At 44.2% G+C, this 19,395-nt stretch overlaps 1 protein-coding gene across 2 annotated transcripts in view; it reads right to left on the reverse strand.

The window, feature by feature from the left end:
* Positions 1-237: 237 nt before the first annotated feature.
* THAP4 (THAP domain containing 4) overlaps positions 238-19,395 on the reverse strand; it is a 48,022-nt gene continuing 28,864 nt past the window's right edge. For both annotated transcript variants that reach the window (XM_019711671.2, XM_019711672.2), the window contains 3 exons: positions 17,905-18,014; positions 16,986-17,089; positions 238-513 (listed from right to left, as the gene is read on the reverse strand). In XM_019711671.2, the coding sequence (XP_019567230.2) occupies positions 394-513; positions 16,986-17,089; positions 17,905-18,014 (334 nt within the window). In that variant the 3' untranslated portion in view covers positions 238-393. The remainder of the gene's footprint in view (positions 514-16,985; positions 17,090-17,904; positions 18,015-19,395) is intronic.

The raw sequence follows: 19,395 nt of genomic DNA on the forward strand, positions 1-19,395 counted from the left end.
CTCCTCAGAAGCAAAGAATCAGCACAGCCTTTCTGTCCCACCCGTGGCTTCAGCTTATTACTGGCCGTACTACGGATGGTTTATAAATATTTCAGATCCTGTTAAAACTGCAGGAAGAAAAAGAGAAAAAGAGTCATCCTTTCTAACTTTTTTAGGGAGAAGACCCTGGAAAACAGTCACCAGCACATACAGACACCTCCAGTCCACACACGCAGTAATATTCAAAATGCTCAGCCATAAAAATAAAGGCCTTTTATTTGGTTTTTCTACGTCATTACAGGAACCCAGGACAACACCCTTGAGCCCACGGGACCTGCTGTGGCCACACCCACACCTGCTGAGAAGCCCAGTGTCACCAGGACACATGGCCGCTGGGCGAAGCACCGCTCTGGGTCACGGGGTCACCTTCTTGTACGTGATGTGAAGATGCTGAGTCATGGGCTGGGTAGTGGTTGCCATGGAGACTGTCTGTTCAAGTTTGCCTTCAGAATTCAGCCTGAATTTTCGCGTAATCTGAGCAGAACAAAACAAATACAAAATACTTTAGTTTTATCTTCCAAAGATTCAACAAATGCTTGATGTCCTGCCACAGGCAAAGTGCTCCTACAGAGGCTGCAACATGTCACCTTGGTCGTGAGCGCATGACAGACACTTGGCTCAGAGCTACAGGGTGTGCCAAGATCCAGTGTCCCGACCCCTGGACCGTGCCTTTCCCTGCCCTAAGCTGTCCCCAGAAAACCAACACATGAACACGTGACCTGGTCATTCCCATCTTAGTGTATTTGAATGAAGCCATCATTTTTTGTCTACAAATGATACACTTGCCTGGATGAAAGCTGACCTTCCTGTGTGTTCCTTTATTACCTCCCACCTTCACTCCATGGCTTGAACGAATGTCAGACATGTTCTTAGAAGACTCAGCAACCACCAATTCATGGGAACAAATTATGGCGCCATTTCCAACAAGAAAAGCTGTAGCAGTCCCGGCGACAGATGACTCGAATGGCCACCATTTCAAGTGTTCCAGGACATGTCGGAGGCTCAGAAGTGGATGAAATAAACAGGAGTGTTGCTTTGGGCCGCAGCCAAATGCTTTGTAACTGGCCAACCCTCTGGCAGAGAAAAAGCCAGAAAAGCCAGATTTTAAAGAGTCTATTTAAAGGCACCAGAGAACCAACCAGCAAGGCTGCAAGGTCCAGGATCCCAGAGAGAAGGGAGTGCAGAGGGGAGACCCAACTTGGCCCCAGTACCTGCCATCTCCGTTCCCTCTATACCGCTGGAGTGGCTTCGGGCCATGCCACCTGGACTTACACTCACATCACGCACAGGGTGGGTCTAGGTGCGGCCTGCCCCTCAGCCTTCAGCTCTGTGTCTTTGCGCCAAAGTCTGTGAACACACCCTGTAGCAGCCATCTTGCTCCAGAATAAGCAATTTGGCAGCACGAAGCAGTGAGCAAGAGGTAGGGAGCTGGCCGGGGGCAGATCCCACGCACTGAGGTGGCCTCTGCCCAGTCCCAGCAGGGAAGGGAGTGCTGGGAGCAGGAGGGTAGTGCCCACCGCCCCAGATGTGCATGCACGGAGCTCTGCTCAGGCTGGATAACTCCCATCCTGCAGTGTGGCCTCCAGCGTGCCGTCTCCCCACCTCAGAGATGACAGCCAGCTGTCACAGGGGCTCGCTCAGAGCCAAAGCCAGCAAGAGGAGTGCCAGGGCACAGGCCCAGAAGTCACCATCAGGTCCTTTGGGCTTCGCAGCCCCTTGGATGCAATTTCTCATGCTACTTTCCTCTTTGGAAAGGTTTAAGTTGAGGCAGACATACACTGCATCACTCAAACTCAGCCTCTTCTGGAGCCCACGGCCTCATGACAAGGAACCCGGTGAGGTAGATCACTGCCAACAACTCTGGTCATTGCGAGGCTGCCACAGACCGGTCCCCGTGTCAGTAAGGCAGGTGGAAACAACTGTCTTTGATGACTGCAAAGTGGGGCTCGCTCAGGCTGCTGGGCCCAGAGGCAGCGCACGGTCGCATTCTGCACATGCCCTACAGCAGGGAGCCCCAGTTCTCAGGTAGAGAGGCAGCCAGAGCCTCCGAAGCTACAGCAAAACAGTCCATCTTTTTTGGGGGGATGGGGGCCACCTGGACGCACTGGATCAGAGTCTGCATTTAAACCCCAGTCACTGACACATTCAAGGGCAAGGAGAACCCGTGCGAGTGACGTGCCACTGTTCTGCTTTCAGTTGGTGATCGCTATACAAACGAAAGGGAATTTCTGATGATTCTTGGCTGGAGTAATGAACAGGGTTTAAAAAAACTGCAGCGGGAGGAGAGACAGGAGGCTGTGGCCACAGGGACTGGCAGTGGCCTGTTTGACGCTGCGGAGGCAGAACGGGTAACTGTGTGTGACACTGGGTGTGGAAAGGACTGGGGAGGACTTTGGTTCTTCAGTTTGTTCCCTGTGCACGACCCCAGGCTGGCCTCGCCGTTCACTGAAATGGAGACGCTTCTCATTTTAAGACCTTCCTCGTGGTCCCAGGGAGGAAGAGTACAGCGCAGCGCAGCGTCTGAAGCCGACCGATGTGCCCACTCACTTGCCCCTGGCTCCCAGCTCTGCAGCAGCTGGAGACCCCTGGCAGACCTCTGGAAATCCTGCTGCCCAAACCACTCCCAGGCAGGTAGAGTCATGACCTCTGCAGAGGACCCAGGTGACTCGGTAAATAGCTGGGCGGAACACCCTGCTTTCTCCTCTCTATTCCAAGGACTGGCAAGACCAAGTCACAGGTCTGACATTCCCTCTGCAAGACCAACAAGTGGCCTGGCTGGAGGAGTTAACACTGCCAGCAGAGGGAGCCAGAGTCGGAGCCAGCACCTACCCCAGGACAGACATTTGCAGGGATGACATGGTGGGCATGGGGCACAGAAGAAACCCCGCGGAGCCCGGCTCAGAGCGCACGATACCCCAAGACACGGTTCCTCACACATGTAGACCTCGGCCCAAAACTAAAGGTGCCATTTCTAGTTCACTGAAAAAGTCCATCTTAACAATGGACAAGTTCCTATTTTGGCCAAGCGCACTCACTTCTCCTAGACTGCACACACCCAAAGGAAACCTTATTGTGAGAGAAGTCTAAGTGAGAGCTTCTTGATATTTTAATGTTTTTTCAACATGTTTTTTTTCTTGTTCTTGTTGTTTTGTTCAGTAGGAAAAAAGTAGGAAAGGAAGGGTTCGGAGAAAGGAAGATGACTTTGCCTTTGCCTTAGGCCTTAAAATGAAGACATTAAGAAGCCACAGAGGTCCATGGGCTTCCCAGAACAAGCATTGATGCTGAGGCACGAGGAAGGGCGAGTCTGGTGAGCATAGAGCCTGAGTGTGATGCCTGAGACCTTCCAGACTCTGAAGGCCTGTCACCGTCTCTCAGGGACATGTGGCTGGTCACTATAGCGAAGGAAGAAAGCAGGTGCACACCACCTGCTGCTAACAGGTTATTTTTCTTTTTCTCCCAGGATTCCTGAGATATAAGTGACACATAATGTGTAGGTTTAAGGAGTACAATGTAATGATTTAATACATGTGTATAGGGCGAAATGATTACAATAGGTTATCACATCTATCACCTCACAGCTACCATTGTGTGTGCACACGCGGTGTGTGTGCCGAGCTCTTTTGAGACCCACTTTCTTAGCAACTTTCACATATACAACATTGTTAACTGCAGTCACCATGATGTACGTTACACCCCAGGACTTACTTCTAACTGGAAGTCTGTACCCTTTGACCAACAATTCACCATTTCCCCAACCCCACCCCCTGGCAACCAGCATTCTACTCTTTATTTCTATGAGTTTAGTTTTGTTTTTTTTTAATTCCATATATCAGTGAAATCATGCAGTATATGTCTTTCTCTGTGTGACTTATTTCATTTAGCTCAGTGCCCTCAAGGTCTATTAATGTTGTTGCAAAGGGCAGGATTTCATTCTTTTTTGTGGTTGAGTAATATTCCTGTGTGTGTGTGTGTGTCTCACATCTGCTTTATCCATTCATCAACTTGATGGACAGTAGGGTGTTTCCATGTCTTGGCTCCCAAATACAGGTCCTTGAACTGGGTGAAGTACTGACTTCACTCCCCTGGAAAGTCCAGTGAGTGGAATTTGTTTTAAAGCTATGCAGACAGCTCACAACTATAACCAGAAGCCCCCTTCTTACCCCTAATGGCTGGCAAAGATAGTAGGTTGCTGGAATGGGAGTGGAGTGAAGCACTAGAAAGCAAACTGGGAAAAAGAGCCATTATGAAAAAAGACACAGAGACAGAAAGGTGAAAACTTCACCTAATGGCTTAGCAGCAAATTGGCGATAGAAAACAGTGACTTGGAAACCAGGTCAATACAAAACATCCAAATTGAATAATGTAAAGAAAACAGACTGAATAAAAATAAACAGTCTCAGGGACATGTGGGAAAATATTAAACGGCCTAACACACGTGTAATAGGAGTTACCAAGGGAAAAGAGAATAATAATAGGGCAGGAAAAATAGCTGAAGGAATAATGGCTAAAAAGCATCAAATTTGATGAAAAACATCATCTTACAAATGCAGGAATCACAGGAGACCCAAGGAAGATAAATACAAAGAAAACCACAGCTGGGAACATCACAGGGCTGAAATCCAAAGGTAAAACTGAAATTTTGAAAATGACCAGAGAAAAAAGACAAACTATGTAGAGAGGGATGAAGAATTAGAGTTGACTTTTCAACAAAAACAACGAAGGTCAGAAGACAATGGAACAATATAAAGAAATTCCTGTAAAAAAAAAATAATAATATACCTGTTGTTACAGAATTCTATATATGGCTAAAATATCCTTCAAAACAGGGTGGAGGAGGATTTGGTGAAGCGTGCAGCCCCCGATCTGTCCCCCCATCCAGACAACTGCACTGGCCTGTCCCCAGCTGTGTGTCAGGCAGACGTGTGTGTGTTCCTGAAGCAGCTTGCACACAGCTTGCAGGAGCCACAGTGGGCAAAAAGGACCCTTCCTCCAAATACTGGGATCCGCACTCTGGTACCCAATTGCTGCTTCTGATCACAGAAGAGCAGGAAAGGTGAGCAGCCACTGTTGTGCAGCTCCCAATGGTGTTGTAAGTCCAGCTCAAGGATGCCTCCAGCTCCAGTGACTTACAGGAGATTTAAAGGGCTGGTACTCTTTCACCCCATCTCATTTTCCCCTCCTTTTCACCTTTCAAAAACCAGACATTAAAGACTAGGGCATTCAGAAACAATGGCATACATGGGGGGAAGTAGAAAAGTGACTGCATATGCCCAGGGAGAGGCTCAGGAAAGAACCGAGAAGACCTTAAGTTTACACCTCAGGCGATCCTTAGCACAAAGACAGCCTACAATAATCAAAAAGCAAACCTATAACAAATACCAGCAAACCCCAGGGAAGAGGGAGAATCTGATATCCAGAGTTACAACGCTATTTCAAGAACAACAAAAAAATCACAAGGCAAACAAAGAAACAAGTATGTTAACTGTTTCTTTCATTCTAAAGAAAACAAAAAACAGAAACAGCCACTGAGAAACACCACATAGTGGACCTTCTAGACAAATACTTTAAAACAAGTATTTAAAGATACTCAAAAAACTAACGAGGTGGAGAATGTCAAGAAAATGATGTGTGAACAAATGAAAATATCAGTAAAGACAAGAAACCAAAAAAAATTTTTTGAAAAGTACGACAACTAAAATGAAAAATTCACTAGAGGGATTCAAAATCAATTTTGAGCAAGCAGAAGTAAGAAGCAGCAAACTTAAAGATAGGACAATGAAAATTATTGTGGCTGAGGAACAGAAAGAAAAAAGATTTACGAAAAGCAAACAAAGCCTAAAGGACGTGTGGGACACCACCAAGCTGACCAAGATATGTATTGTGGGAGTCCCAGGAAAAGCGGGAGAGAAAGGGTCAGAAAATATCTGAAGAAACAATGGCCTAACACTTTCCAAATTTGATGTAAGACATAAATAAACAAGCTCAATGAACAACAAGTAGGACGAACTCAGAGACCCATACTGACATACATTATAATCAAATTTGAAAGCTAAAAAGAGACAATCCTGAAAGAAGAGAGAAGCAACTCATCACATATCAACAGATTGCTCCTCAGAAACTTTGGAAGCCAGAAGGCAGTAGGCTGATATTTTCAAAGTGTTGAAAGAAAAAACTGTCACAAGAATCCTATACTCAGTCTTTCAAAAGTGAAGGAGAATTTAAGACATTCCCAAATAAACAAAAGCTGAAGGAGGTCCTTACCACTAGGCCGGCCCTACAAGAAATGCTAAAGGAAGTCCTGCATGTTGAAATGAAAAAACACACAAGACAGTCTCTTGAAGCTGCCTGGAGAAATAAAGATGTCAGTAAAGGTAAACACATGGGCAATTAAAAAAGTTAATATTATTGTAACAATAGTTTAAAACTCCACCTTTTTTTCTACATGATTTAAGAGACTGATGCATTAAAAAGAAAAAAACAACAACAAAAAAAACACCCCACATTCATTAGTTTAGGTTTTTGGACACACAATATATAAAGATGCAATCGGTGACCTCAATAACTGAAAGAGGTAGGACAGAACTGTAAAGAAGCAGAGTTTTTGTATATTATTGAAGTTAAGCTGCTATAAATTCAAATTAGTGTTATAACTTTAGGATCTTAAATGTAATCCCCATTGTAGCCACAAAGAAGATAAGAAAAAATGAGAAGGTAAATAAAACATTTCAATATTAAAAAACCAACTAAACACAAAACAAGACAGTAATGCAGAGAATGGACAAAAAAGCCATAAAGCATATAGATAACTAATCACACAATTACAGAAGTAAATCCCTCCTTATCAGTAATTATGTTAAAAATAAATGGATTAAACTCTCCAATCCAAAGACAGAGATTGGAAAAATGACTAAAAACACATGGCCCAAATCTATACTATGTAAAGAGACTCACATTAGATTCAAAGACACAAATAGACAAATAGGTTTAAAATGAAAAGATGGAAAAATTATTTCATGCAAATAATAATAAAAAGAGAGCAAGAGTGGCTGTACTTATATCAGACAAAAGAGATTTTAATTAAAGTTTACGAGATGAAGACATTATAGATTAATAAAAGGTTCAAAACAGCAAGACACATGAGGCAAAAAGTGACAGAATTAAAGGGAGAAACAGACAGTTCTACAGTAACAGTGGGAGATGTCAATACTTCACTCTCAACAGTGGACAGCACATGCAGACAGAGGATAAGTGAGGAAAGAGAGTACATGAACAACAAAATAAACCAGAGAGACTTAACAGTCATATAGAGCACTACCCAGCAACAAAACACAATATTCTCTTGCGCACACAGGTGGGCTTTAGGATAGACATATGAGGCCACAAATTAAGTCTCAACAGATTTAAAATGACACATATTATGTAAAATTGTCTTCCTCGACCACAATGGGAGTCAAAACTTATGGGATTCAGCAAAAGAGGTTCTAATAAATGGAAAATTTATACTCACAAATAAATTCATACTTTTTTCTTTTTTTTTTTTACAACTTAGGGAACTAGAAAAAGAAGAAATGAAACCCAAAGCTACCAGAAGGAAGGAAATAATAAAGATGAGAGCAAAGGTAAATAAAATAGAAAATAGAAAAATAAATGGCAAATTAAAAGTTGATTCTTCAAAAAGATCAATAAAATTGACAAATCATTAGCTAGATGAACTAAGCAAAAAAAGATAAAGAGTTAAATTACTAAACTCATAAATGAGAGTGGGGGGCTGGCAGGTTAGCTCAATTGATTAGAGTGTGGTGCTGATAACACCAAGGTTGCCAGTTTGATCCCCTCATGGGCCACTGTGAGCTGCATATTCCTTAAAAAAAAAGAAATGAGAGTGGGAACATTGCTACTGGTTCTATAAAGATTATAACATAGTATGTACACCATCAAATTGGATAACCTAGAGGAAATGGACAAATTCCTTGAAACGCAAAACCTACCATGACTGAATCACAAACAAATAGAAATTCTGAATAGTTCTATAACTAGTAAGGATATTGAATCAGTAATCAAAATTCTGACAAATAAAAGCCTGGGACTGGACAGCTTCACTGATGAAATGTTTGGCAACCTAAACATGTAAAGAACTAATACCTATCTTTCTCAAGTTTTCCAAAACCTCATTTTATGAGTCCAGCACTGCCCTAGCATCAAAGCCAGACAAAGACACTACAAGAAAACAACAAATTTCCCTTATGTACACTAAAGTAAAATTGCTAAAAAAAAAAAAAATTAGCAAACCAAATTCAGCAAGACAGTGAAAATATTATATACCATAACCAAATGGGATCTATTCCTGGAATGTAAGGATGGTTCAAAATATCAGTAATTATTTTTAAAGTAAATGGATTAAACAATCAACATACCATATCTCATTTATAGAATGAAAGAGAAAACCCACATGCGGTCTTCTCAATTGATGCAGAAAATGCATTTGACAAAATTCAGCACTTTCATGATAAAAACACTCAAACTAGGAATTTAAGGAAACTACCTCATTATAATACAGGCCATATATGAAAAGCCCACAGTGAGTATCATACTCAGTGGTAAAACCTGAAAACTTTTCTTCTAAGCTCAGGAAGAAGGCAAGGATACCCACACACAAGAAAGAAATAAAAGGCATCCAAATTGGAAAAAAGAAGTAAAATTATCGCTGCAGATGTGAACTCATATGTAGAAAATCCTAAGAAACCTACCAAAAACAAAAACAGGAAAGTTAGAACTAATAAATGAATTCAGTAAAATAAAAGGATATAGAGCCAACACACAAAAATCTGTTACATTTCTATACACTAAGAATGAACAATACTAAAATGAAATTAAGAAAACAGTTCTATTTACAATAGTATCAAAAAGAATAAAATATTTAGGAATTAACCAAAGAAGTGAAAAACTTGTACAATGAAAACCGCAAAACATTTTGGAGAGAAGTTAAAGAAGACATAAATAAACGGAAACACATCCCATGTTCATGGATTGGAAGACTTGACATCAGTAAGACAATAATAATACCCCAAAAGATCTACAGAGTTAATGAAGTTTCTATAAAAACCCCAATGATGTAGAAATAGAAAAATCCATCCTAAAATTCATATGGAATCTCAAGGAACCTTGGATAGCTATAATAATCCTGAAAAATGATGAAAGCTGGAGGACACACACATCCTGATTTAAAATTTACTACAGAGCAACAGTAATCAAAACACTGTGGTACCATCATAAAGACAGACATATAGAACAATGGAATAGAGAGCCCAGAAATAAGCCCTCACACATATGGTCACATGATTTCTGACAATGGTGACAAGACCATTCAACGGATCAAGGACAGTCTTTTCAACTAACGGTGCTGGGAAAACTGGATATCCACACACAAAAGAATTAAGCTGGACCCTTACCTAGCAGCATATACAAAACAATAACTCAAAATGGATCCGAGACTTGAATGGAAGAGCTAAAACTATAGAACACTTAGAAGAAAACAAAGGACAAAAGTTTTATGACACTGGATTTGGCAATGATTTCTTGGAGATGACACCAAAGGCACAGGTAACAAAAGGAAAAATAGACAATTTGGGGGCTTCATGAAAAATATATTTTTTAAATTTACATCAAAAGGCACTATCAGAGTAAAAAAGCAACCCACAGAATGGGCGAAAATATTTGCAAATCGTATTTCTGATAAGAGACCGATAATCCAAAATATATATGTTCCTAAAACGAAACAACAAAAAACAAACAACCTGATTCAAAAATTGGCAAAGGACTTGAATAGACATTTCTCCAAAGATACAGGAATGGTCAACAAGCCCATGAAAAGATGTTCAGTATCACTGATCATCAGGGAAATGCAAATCAAACCACAATAAGATGCCACCTCACCTGTCAGGACGGTTACTACCAAAACCCCAGAAGACAGCAAGTGCTGACAGGATGCAGAGGAACCCTGGGCACTGATGGCAGGAATGTGAAATGGTGCAGCCGCTGTGGGAAACAGTGTGGAGGTGCCTCAAAGATTAAACAGAGTGACCATGTGACCCAGCGACCCCACCTCTGGGTGTAGATCGAAAGAATAAAGCAGGGTGTTGAAGAGACATCTGCACACCCACGTTCGCAGCAGCATCATTCATAACAACTAAAACGGAGAAGCAGCCCAAGTGTCCAAGGACGAAATGTGGTCCATCCATACAAGGGAGTATTACTCAGCCTTAGAAAGGAAGGAAATTCTGACACCTGCTACGACACGGACGGACCTTGAGGACATCATGGTCAGTGAAATAAGCCAGGCACAAAAAGACAAATACTATATGATTCCATGAATCTGAGGCACTTAAAGTAGTCAAATCACAGAGACGGATATTACAATGGGGGGTGCCAGGGGCTCATGGGAAGAGAGAATGGGGAGTATTTCGGTTTTGCAAGATGAAGTGTTCTGGAGACATATAATGGCTACGGTTGCACAATATGAATATACTTAATCACACTGATGCATACACTAGAAAATAGTTAAGAAGCTAATTTTATGTTATATGTATTCTACCACAATACAAAATATGGGGGGGGGGGAAGTTGGGGGTAAAATAAACTCAAGAGAATTGCGGTTGGCAGACCTGCACAAGAAATACTGTCAAGGCAGGTCCTCAGGGTGCAGGGGACTGAAATCACTGGAAACTCAAGAGTCACAGGAAGGAGGAAGCAACAGAGAAAATACGAGGTCTGACAATTAAGTTCTAGAACTTGCCACCGTGCGCTTACATTGGCAGCTCTGTATAAACAGCTCGGGAAGGTCTCATAACCTTGGTATATCAGTGTCTCATGGCTGTGTTCGTGTCAACATGTGGCGGTGTCTTGCTGAGAGGTGTTCACTATTGTTGTTGCGTGTTTCTGTGTGCTGTCGTGAGAATGTCTGAGATTCAAGTAGAGCAACAAACAAACATCAAATTTCTTGTTAAACTTGGCAAGAGTGGAAGTGAAATCAGGGACATGTTAGTCCAAGTTTATGGGGATAATGCCACGAAGAAAAAGCAGTGTACAAATGGATTAAATGTTTTTCTGAGGGAGAGAACGCGTCACTGATGAAGAGAGGTCAGGACGGCCAGTGAAAAGCAGAACTGATGAAAACATTGCAAAAATTCGTCAAATTGTGCGTCAAAATTGTCGACTGACTGTGAGAAGTATAGCAGATCAAATAAACATCGATAGAGAAATAGGAAAATCTTGGCATGAGAAAGGTGTGTCCCAAAGAAGCTCTTGCATCACGACAATGCACCAGCTCTCACGGCACTGTCTATGAGGGAGTTCTTAGCCAGTAAACAAATCACTGTATTGGAACACCCTCCCTACTCACCTGATCTGGCCCCCAATGACTTCTTTCTTTACCCGAACACAAAGGAAATACTGAAAGGAAGACATTTGGATGACATTCAGGACATCAAGGGTAATACGATGACAGTTGATGGCCGTTCCAGAAAAAGAGTTCCAAAATTGCTTTGAAGGGTGGACTAGGTACTGGCGTCGGTGCATAGCTTCCCACGGGGAGCACTTCAAAGGTGACCACAGTAATATTCAGCAATGAGTTATGTAGCACTTTTTCTAGGATGAGTTTGTGAACTTAATTGTCAGAGCTCGTAAGTGGACAATTCTAAGACATTATTTTCCCCCTCGTTGTAATTTCTTTGCAAGTCAACTAATTAATGTAAAAGTAACAAGATTTGTAGTGTTGAGTGTGTGTGTATACCTTTTACATGTAAAAAGTATGATGACAATAGCACACAAAAAAAGGGTAAATGGAATTATAAAGCTGTAAGGTTACAACACGTGAAGTGGGATGGGGAAAGTGTCACCTATAAAGTGAGACCGGGATTATCCAAAATCAGGTGTGAAGTGGGAAATGTAATGGTACAATATTGATTAAAAATAGTGTGATACATTTAAGATGCATATAGCCTCAAAGCAGCCATTACAAAAATGAGATACAGTTCAGAAGCTAATAGAAGAAAACAGAATGCTAAAAATATTTAATTAACCCAAGAGAACACATTAAAGGAAGAGACGAGGAACAAAAACAAGAAAGAACATATGGAAGATAAGTCCAGATGGTGAACTTAAAACCTCACATATCAATAACATTTATGTTAAATGTAAATGGACTGGGCACTCCAATTTAAACAGGGAGTTTTTGACTAGACAAAAATAAACAAATGAAACTCAAGAGCACTTGTTTCAAGTGCACATGAAATATTCAAAAAGTAAAATCGTATATTATTGTAGCATAAAATAACTAAGAGAAAGCATGTTCTCTGGGCTTTTAGAATTGAATTAGAAATCATTAACAATAGAATACTGAGAAAATTCTCAAATATTTGGAAAATAGGTAACACACTTCTAAATAAACCCTGTTTAAAGAAAAAATAATTAGGGAAATAAAATATTTTCAGCCAGCAGATAATAAAAGCACAATATATTAATTGTGTTAAGTGGAAATTTATAGCTTCAAATGGTATATTACAAAATAAAAAGGAGTTTAATATCAGTGATCGAAGTTTCCCTTTAAGAAACCAAAAAAAAAGAAGAAATTAAACCCAGAATGAGAAATATGATGTAAAAATCTTCCAGTTTATGTATTTTAGTAATACATCAATCCAGCAATAGCAAAAAATGGTAAGTCATCACAACCAAGTGGGGCTTGTCTAAAATGTAAGGTTGATGCAAAAAACAAAAAAAAAAGTGTAAGGTTGGTGCAACATTTGAAAACCTAATTCATCAGACTACAAGACTAAAGGAGAAAAATCACATATCTCAATAGTTACAGTTAATGCATGTGTCAGAATTCAACACCTATTTATGATTGTTAAAACTGGCAAACTAAAACCATAAGGAAATATAATTTGATAAAGGGTATCAATAAAAACAATGCAGTTAACATCATCATAGCCAATAAGGACAGACTGAATGTTTTCCCCCCTAAGACAGAGAACAAGGCACAGGTGTTTATTTCTGTAACGGTAACACCCCATCTTCTATTTTGAGATTTAAACCTCTAGTGGAATTCGATTTAACAGTGTAGTTTAAACTTTTTCAAAGTCTTTTTTTTTTTTTTTTTGCTTCTATCCACTCCTGCCAAACCTTACAGGCTCTGCTTACTATACATTTACTACGCATGCCAGTTTCAATGGTTCTGTTTACTCCAGACTGTATGCATACTTGGCTCAAGGACTTGAAAGAAGTTCTTACCTCTGCATAAGACCCTCTCCTATCCTGGAAACAAACCAGCCTCTGGGAAGCACCTTTCCCCCCAGGACTTGCCAGACCAGCTTCCCCTTCCCTGTGTTCTGCCTCTCCCCACCAGCACATAAACATAAAACCTTTTGGCCAGGCTTGGCAGAGAGGGAGGGGGTGGGCTTGGGTGGGGGTGGTGGACAGGAGTCTGCCACCCTCCCGGAATGCCAGCATTTTGAATAAACCTGTCCTCCAACCTCATCTCTCGAGTTTTGGCTCTCCTGCAGGAGCAGCCGGACCTTTAGCATGGTAACACTCCCACCATTTGTACTGACAATTATTCTGATGGTTCTGATGTAATGATGTTGGATCTGCCGGCAGTTTCTGGGTGTGGGCCAGGATCGTGTCTTGTGAGACCGAAAAATGGAAACACGGACCAGGGGAGAGGCAAAGAGTTGTAAAGGAAGGTAGTTTATTGAAAGCAAAGGGTCAGAGCGAGTGGGAGGGGGTCCCAAATGGGGGTGCCCAGTGACTGAGGCAAAAGTTCTTACTTTTATACCTTCCCTTGTCTGCTTGGGGAAGGGGGCTGGAGCCTTCTAATGGAATTCATCTATCAGGTTTGTCCTGTTTGCTCATCCTGAAGGGATTAATGAAATAAGCCATTCTTATCTATCAGATCTGCTCCTTTGTCCGGCCAAAAGGGATTTGAGATAGTTTATTAACCTCAAGGGTGTATTCTCATAGCTCTGTCCTGGAATGAAGGAGATATTCCAGACCTGGAGTTTCAGGATATGGCTGTTTTTTTTGTTTATTCCAACAGGGAACCCCCTGTCTACCTAGCAACGTGCTAACTAACTTGTCTCAGTTCTGCTCAGGTATAAAGACTGAAAAGGAGGAAGAAACATTGCCTATAATAGCAGATGACATGATTGTCTATATAGAAATTTTTTTGTAAAATGTTTTACTTTTTTATCAAACCAAAAAAAATTCTGTTAAGCCATAGTAATTAAGACAGTATGATTCTGCCACAGGTATAGACAAAAGACTGAAGCAGGCCCGGCTGGGACTCCCACTTTTAGAAAATTATCTGGAAACTTATAATTAACACCCTTACGCTTATTGAGCACAAGCGCAATGGTCTAGCATTCTTTCCAGGCTGCTACTCCCATCATTGTTCCTGGGATGCCTGGGTTGCTGACACCCGGAAAAGAATCACATCGCCAGAGGGAAGGCTCCATGCAGAGCCCCCCACCTTGAACCAGCACGTAGCCTCAGGAGAAACACCCAGATTTCCCCTGAGAATGTTAAGGCAGTTTTAAGGTGTTAACCTGCTGCCTTCTCAAATCACTGGTGCTCCTGTGTCGGTCTCTTTGCTGAGCGGGGCGCAGGGAGCACGAGCCCCGGACTCAGTTGCCCTCCTGTTTCAAGACCACTTGGGACAGGAGAGAGAACAGGCAACAGAGCCTGATGGGGGACGGTGCTCAGGACAGCAAGGAGGACAGGCCCTTCCAGCAGCAGCCCAGGGTAGCTGGTCGCCTCTCAGTCAATTCCAGGTGCATTCATGACCAAAAGGAAAGGTTTTAGGTCAAACTGTAAAGGTTCAATTAAAAAAAAAATATATATATATATTTATTGACCTATTCTTAGGGAAGACTGCTTAAATAAGACACATTAAAAAACAGAATCCACAAAGAAAGAAACTGGTAAATTGAACCATGTATGACTGCAAACTTCTGTTTCTCAAAAATAATAAAAAGAAGTGAAAAGATACAGACTGGAAAGGGTATTTGCAACACATGTAACTAACGAAGGGCTTATATCCAAACTCTTCAATAATTCATGTCAGTAAGAAAAGGCGCAATAGAAGATGGTCAACAGGCTCAAACAGGACTTCGAAGAGAGGATGGCCCAAGACCAACAGGACAAGATTGTCAACCTCACTGGTCATCGGAGCAGCTGGCCTGCAAAACTCGATGCTGGAGTCCTCGCCTCAGGATGTGGGCAGCAGGAAGCGGGCAGGTTCTGAAGGCGGTGGCCTCTCGGACCCTCAGGATCAAACAGGCCTGGCCTTGGTCCGTCTCAGGGCTGGTGTTGGGCACATGCCATGTGGACTGTGGGGGTCTCAAGTGACCAAGCACAGGCAGTGGGGTGACGGAAGGGTCGGGCTGCGGCGGCAGAGGGCTGGCAGCCCATCCCAGCACTGCGGCTCCCCGCTCTGCAGATGCCTTGCCTCCCACTCTCCTCCTGGCCTCCCATGTGAGCTGCTTCCTCCCCTCATCCTGCCCACGCCAACAAGGAGGAACGGCCAACCCAGGGGAAGGTCAACCTGAGAGGGGAGGCCAACTGCGCTCGTGTGTCCAGGCTCTGGTCAGCAGGTCACTGGCAGAGCTGAGCCCTCCCCTCATCCCCGCCCCCACAGGCCTCGCCTCTGCCTATTCTCCCTTCTGCAAAAGAGGCACTTTTTTGGTTTAATTAATAAAACACAACGTTCATTCTCTAGTAAAAATAAGGAAACAAAATCCAAACCAAACTCATAAAATCAGCAGCCTCTGGCAAGTATGAGCAAGAAATAGAGAAGACACAGAAAAATACAGGGAACATGGGTGGCAGATAAAACGAAAGCCGTATGTGTTGCTTTTCCCTAAAACTCTGAACATCTCAATGAAACTGGCACTTTTCCTGGGAAACGTACATTTGCAAATGAAGCAAGGTAGGGGCCTGAGGTGAACAAGGCCAGGTGCCTTGCAGAGAGGTCACCACTAATTCCTGTAGGGACCACCCTTTGCAAGGGAACGGACACAGCTGAGAGCTCCCAGCTCATTTTATGAAGAGCTGACGCCCACCTGGACAATGAGGCCTGAGAAAATATTTAACGTATCGTGATTAGGAGTGACCTTTATAAGGCCCACATGACTCACGCTTAGAAATTAATGCAATTCACTGCATCGACAGCTTCCAGTGGGAAAAACACAGAATCCTCCCGAAAGAGGCTGCAGAACCCTTTCCTGAGGGTTTCTTAGTACACGAGTAGGATCCTTTGACCCGGCAACGGTTGTCCACCAGTGATGAGCCTACAGCAGGCATCTCACAGGGGCGAGACACAGCTGTACCTACCCCCATGGCAGGTCAACACATGTTCACTCTGCTGCTGTCAGCGCTGGGCCCAGATCCGGTGGTTAGATAGTGACAAACGTGGCCCCAGTCGACAGAAACACACAAAAGCCAGAAGTTTCCCCATAACCATCAACAACCAATTAGATTATGATATGGAAACAGCATTCTACCTACATTGCACTTATGTCTTCACCCTACCATGAGCTGTCCGCGACTAAGTGCAATGGAAGGCAATTGTTAAGAAAAGCAATTTAAGAGTATCCATAACAATTTAGAATGTACCTATCCTTTGATCCAGCAAGTCACCTGGGAAAAATTTATCCAATTGATTTGGACATTTTTGCAAAAGTGGGCAACACAAATGCAAAAGGACACTGATGACAGGAAAACAATGAACCTGAGAGCACGTCACTGTCCACCAGCCAGGGACGGGCTGACGGAGTCATGGCCCCCACCCGGGTACGTGTGGCGAGTGGGGAAGAATGACAGGCATGGAGACAGAAAGGTGTCCACCATGCAGTGGTGTGTCAGGGAATGAAGCGGCACATCACGGACGGGCTCACCTGCTCCACGTGGGGCTCCTTGGCGAAGGAGATCCTGGCGATGGAGTGAGACGCGATGCACAATTCCTGCCCGTTCACCTCTCCCTCCTCCACCTCCACGATGCCTGCAAGGGAGGGCCGTCAGTCCACAGCGGCACCCACAGCACTGGGCTGCCCTAGCTCCTACACTGGCTGCCATCGGGGCTCCAACAGCTGTGAACTGGGCAGCCGTCGGGGCCCTGAGGCCCTTGCCTGCAGTAAAGCTCCCGGCGTCAAGAGGGAAAAGACCAACTCCTCTTACAGCTGGGACAGGTGGTCTCATGGAGCTGCCCTCCCCGGGTGCCCTGACTCCAACATCCCCCATCAGACAGGCCCCCTGGGCTCTGAGACGAGGGAATGGGGCCGCTCTGGCTCCCACCACGTCCAGCCCACTGACGCCCTGGGCAGCTCCAGTCCAGCCTGGGCTGGTCCTGAGCACACCGGCTTCCAGGAAGTGGGACTCACCTGAGCCAGTGAGCAGGGAAAGGTCAACCAGTGAGTTTTGAGTAATTTCTAATTCATGTACTATTTTAGGGTTACCTCCCTGTGGGGGCAAAGCAGACCTCCAGACAGAGAGCTTTCAGCTGGAGAGCGAGCATCCCTGGTCTAGCTTTCTCCCCAGAGCCCGACCCCACAGGAAAAGTCCTGTGCGCCCGTGGGGAAGGAAGCCACTAGTGTGCTTTACTGAAGGAACTAAGGCGAAAAGAAAACTGGCCAGTTCTCGCAGATGCTCCTACGGCCCCACCCACCTCCTGGGGACTGCCACACGTGGCAGACAGGGACCCAACCCCACCCATCCAAAGGCCGGATGCTTCCCACCCTGAAAGGTACCCACAGGATCACTCTGTGCCCCAACAAATGTGCCCGGGAGCAGGGGCCACCCGACTGGGGGCGAGGGTACCTGTGTTCTGTGCGCTGACGAAGGCCACCTTGTTGGTGTCGGGCTCCAGGCGGATGAAGCCACACTCCCGGTGCATCGGCTTCCGCGTGTCCGGGTGGAAGGCGTTGAACCTGGACCGGGAGCAGGGAGTGAGCGCAGGCGCGGGGCCCCACCCACAACAAGGGACCACACTTTTCGACACGTGGAAACAGACATTAGACGTACCATGGACACCGTGGGGACTTGGGTACCACGCGTGTGGGCTGTGGCCGCCGGCTGTATCAGGGCTTCTACTCCAGCCTGGAAGCACCCCCTGGCACCCCACCCTTAGCCAAACGGCTGGGCTCGTTGCCACCTCAAGGACAGCACCTGTTCTTTATAATTCAGGGTACCCTTCCCACAAGGCCCTTTTGGCTGGGGCACCTCGCATACTCATTCCTCAGCTACAAGACGTAAAACCCCACACCAACACCTGGCCTGCCCTCTTGGAAGCCATTGTCTTGCCCACGAATCCAATGGATTCTTCATAACGGTGGGAAACACAGGTCCTTAAGTAACCCGCCTCACGACTGCAAATTCTTGGCCGTGAGGACAGCTGCGCGGAGAGCATTGAAGCTTAAAACACCACCACTACCCCAGCTCCGGCCTGACCCTCGGCTGTCCCTACGACAGACACACCTCTAACAGCAGCACTGTGCCTACAGCCCACGTAAATGCACATGCCCTCCCCTGAAAGCCCTAATGAGACATATCTTGGACCATAACCCACCACACACACACCACTGGCTTTACCAAAACATGTACTGGCTACTCATTTCATTTTCCTTTTAATGCTAGTCACAAAATTCTCTACTGGGTTGTAACCCAGTTTTAAACGATGGCTTTACATTGTATGTTATTTTGAGTTATACAGAATTTCCACCTTTTGGGTTACGAGCAGGATATTACTTTGCCCTCATCCATTCAGTCAAGTATAATACAAAAAGGTATGAGAAAATGTTTCTAAAATAAGATCTTCTAAATCCTTCTCAAGTTGCCAAGCATTATACAAATAGCATCAAGTTAATAAGATGCTTAAAATAATTAATTTTGCTTCTGTTTCCCCCTGCTTCTGCCCCCCCGACCCTCCGGTTCAATCCGTTGCTTCTCAGTCTACTTGTGTAGGACACAGCTCCCATATGCCCACATGGACAATGACACCTGAGAAAATATTTAACGTATCGTGGTTAGGAGTGATCTTTATAAGGCCCATATGACTCACGCTTAGAAATCAATATAATTTACTGCATCGACTGATGCTGGTATTATGAGCCTTGCAGTCCCCCCGGCTGAGGCAGTTGGTCACCGGCTCACAGCAGCACACAGTAGCCCAAGGCAGCACGGCAGCCCGCAGCCCATGGCAGTCCACACCGACTTCTGGATGCTCCCAGCAGCCCAGCTCCAGGGAGCGCTGTTGTTCACAATCTTAGCTGTAGAGGGCGCAGCTCACTGGCCCATGTGGGAATTGAACCA

Source organism: Rhinolophus sinicus, linkage group LG01, assembly GCF_036562045.2.
Source record: "Rhinolophus sinicus isolate RSC01 linkage group LG01, ASM3656204v1, whole genome shotgun sequence".
Classification (NCBI taxonomy): domain Eukaryota; kingdom Metazoa; phylum Chordata; class Mammalia; order Chiroptera; family Rhinolophidae; genus Rhinolophus; species Rhinolophus sinicus.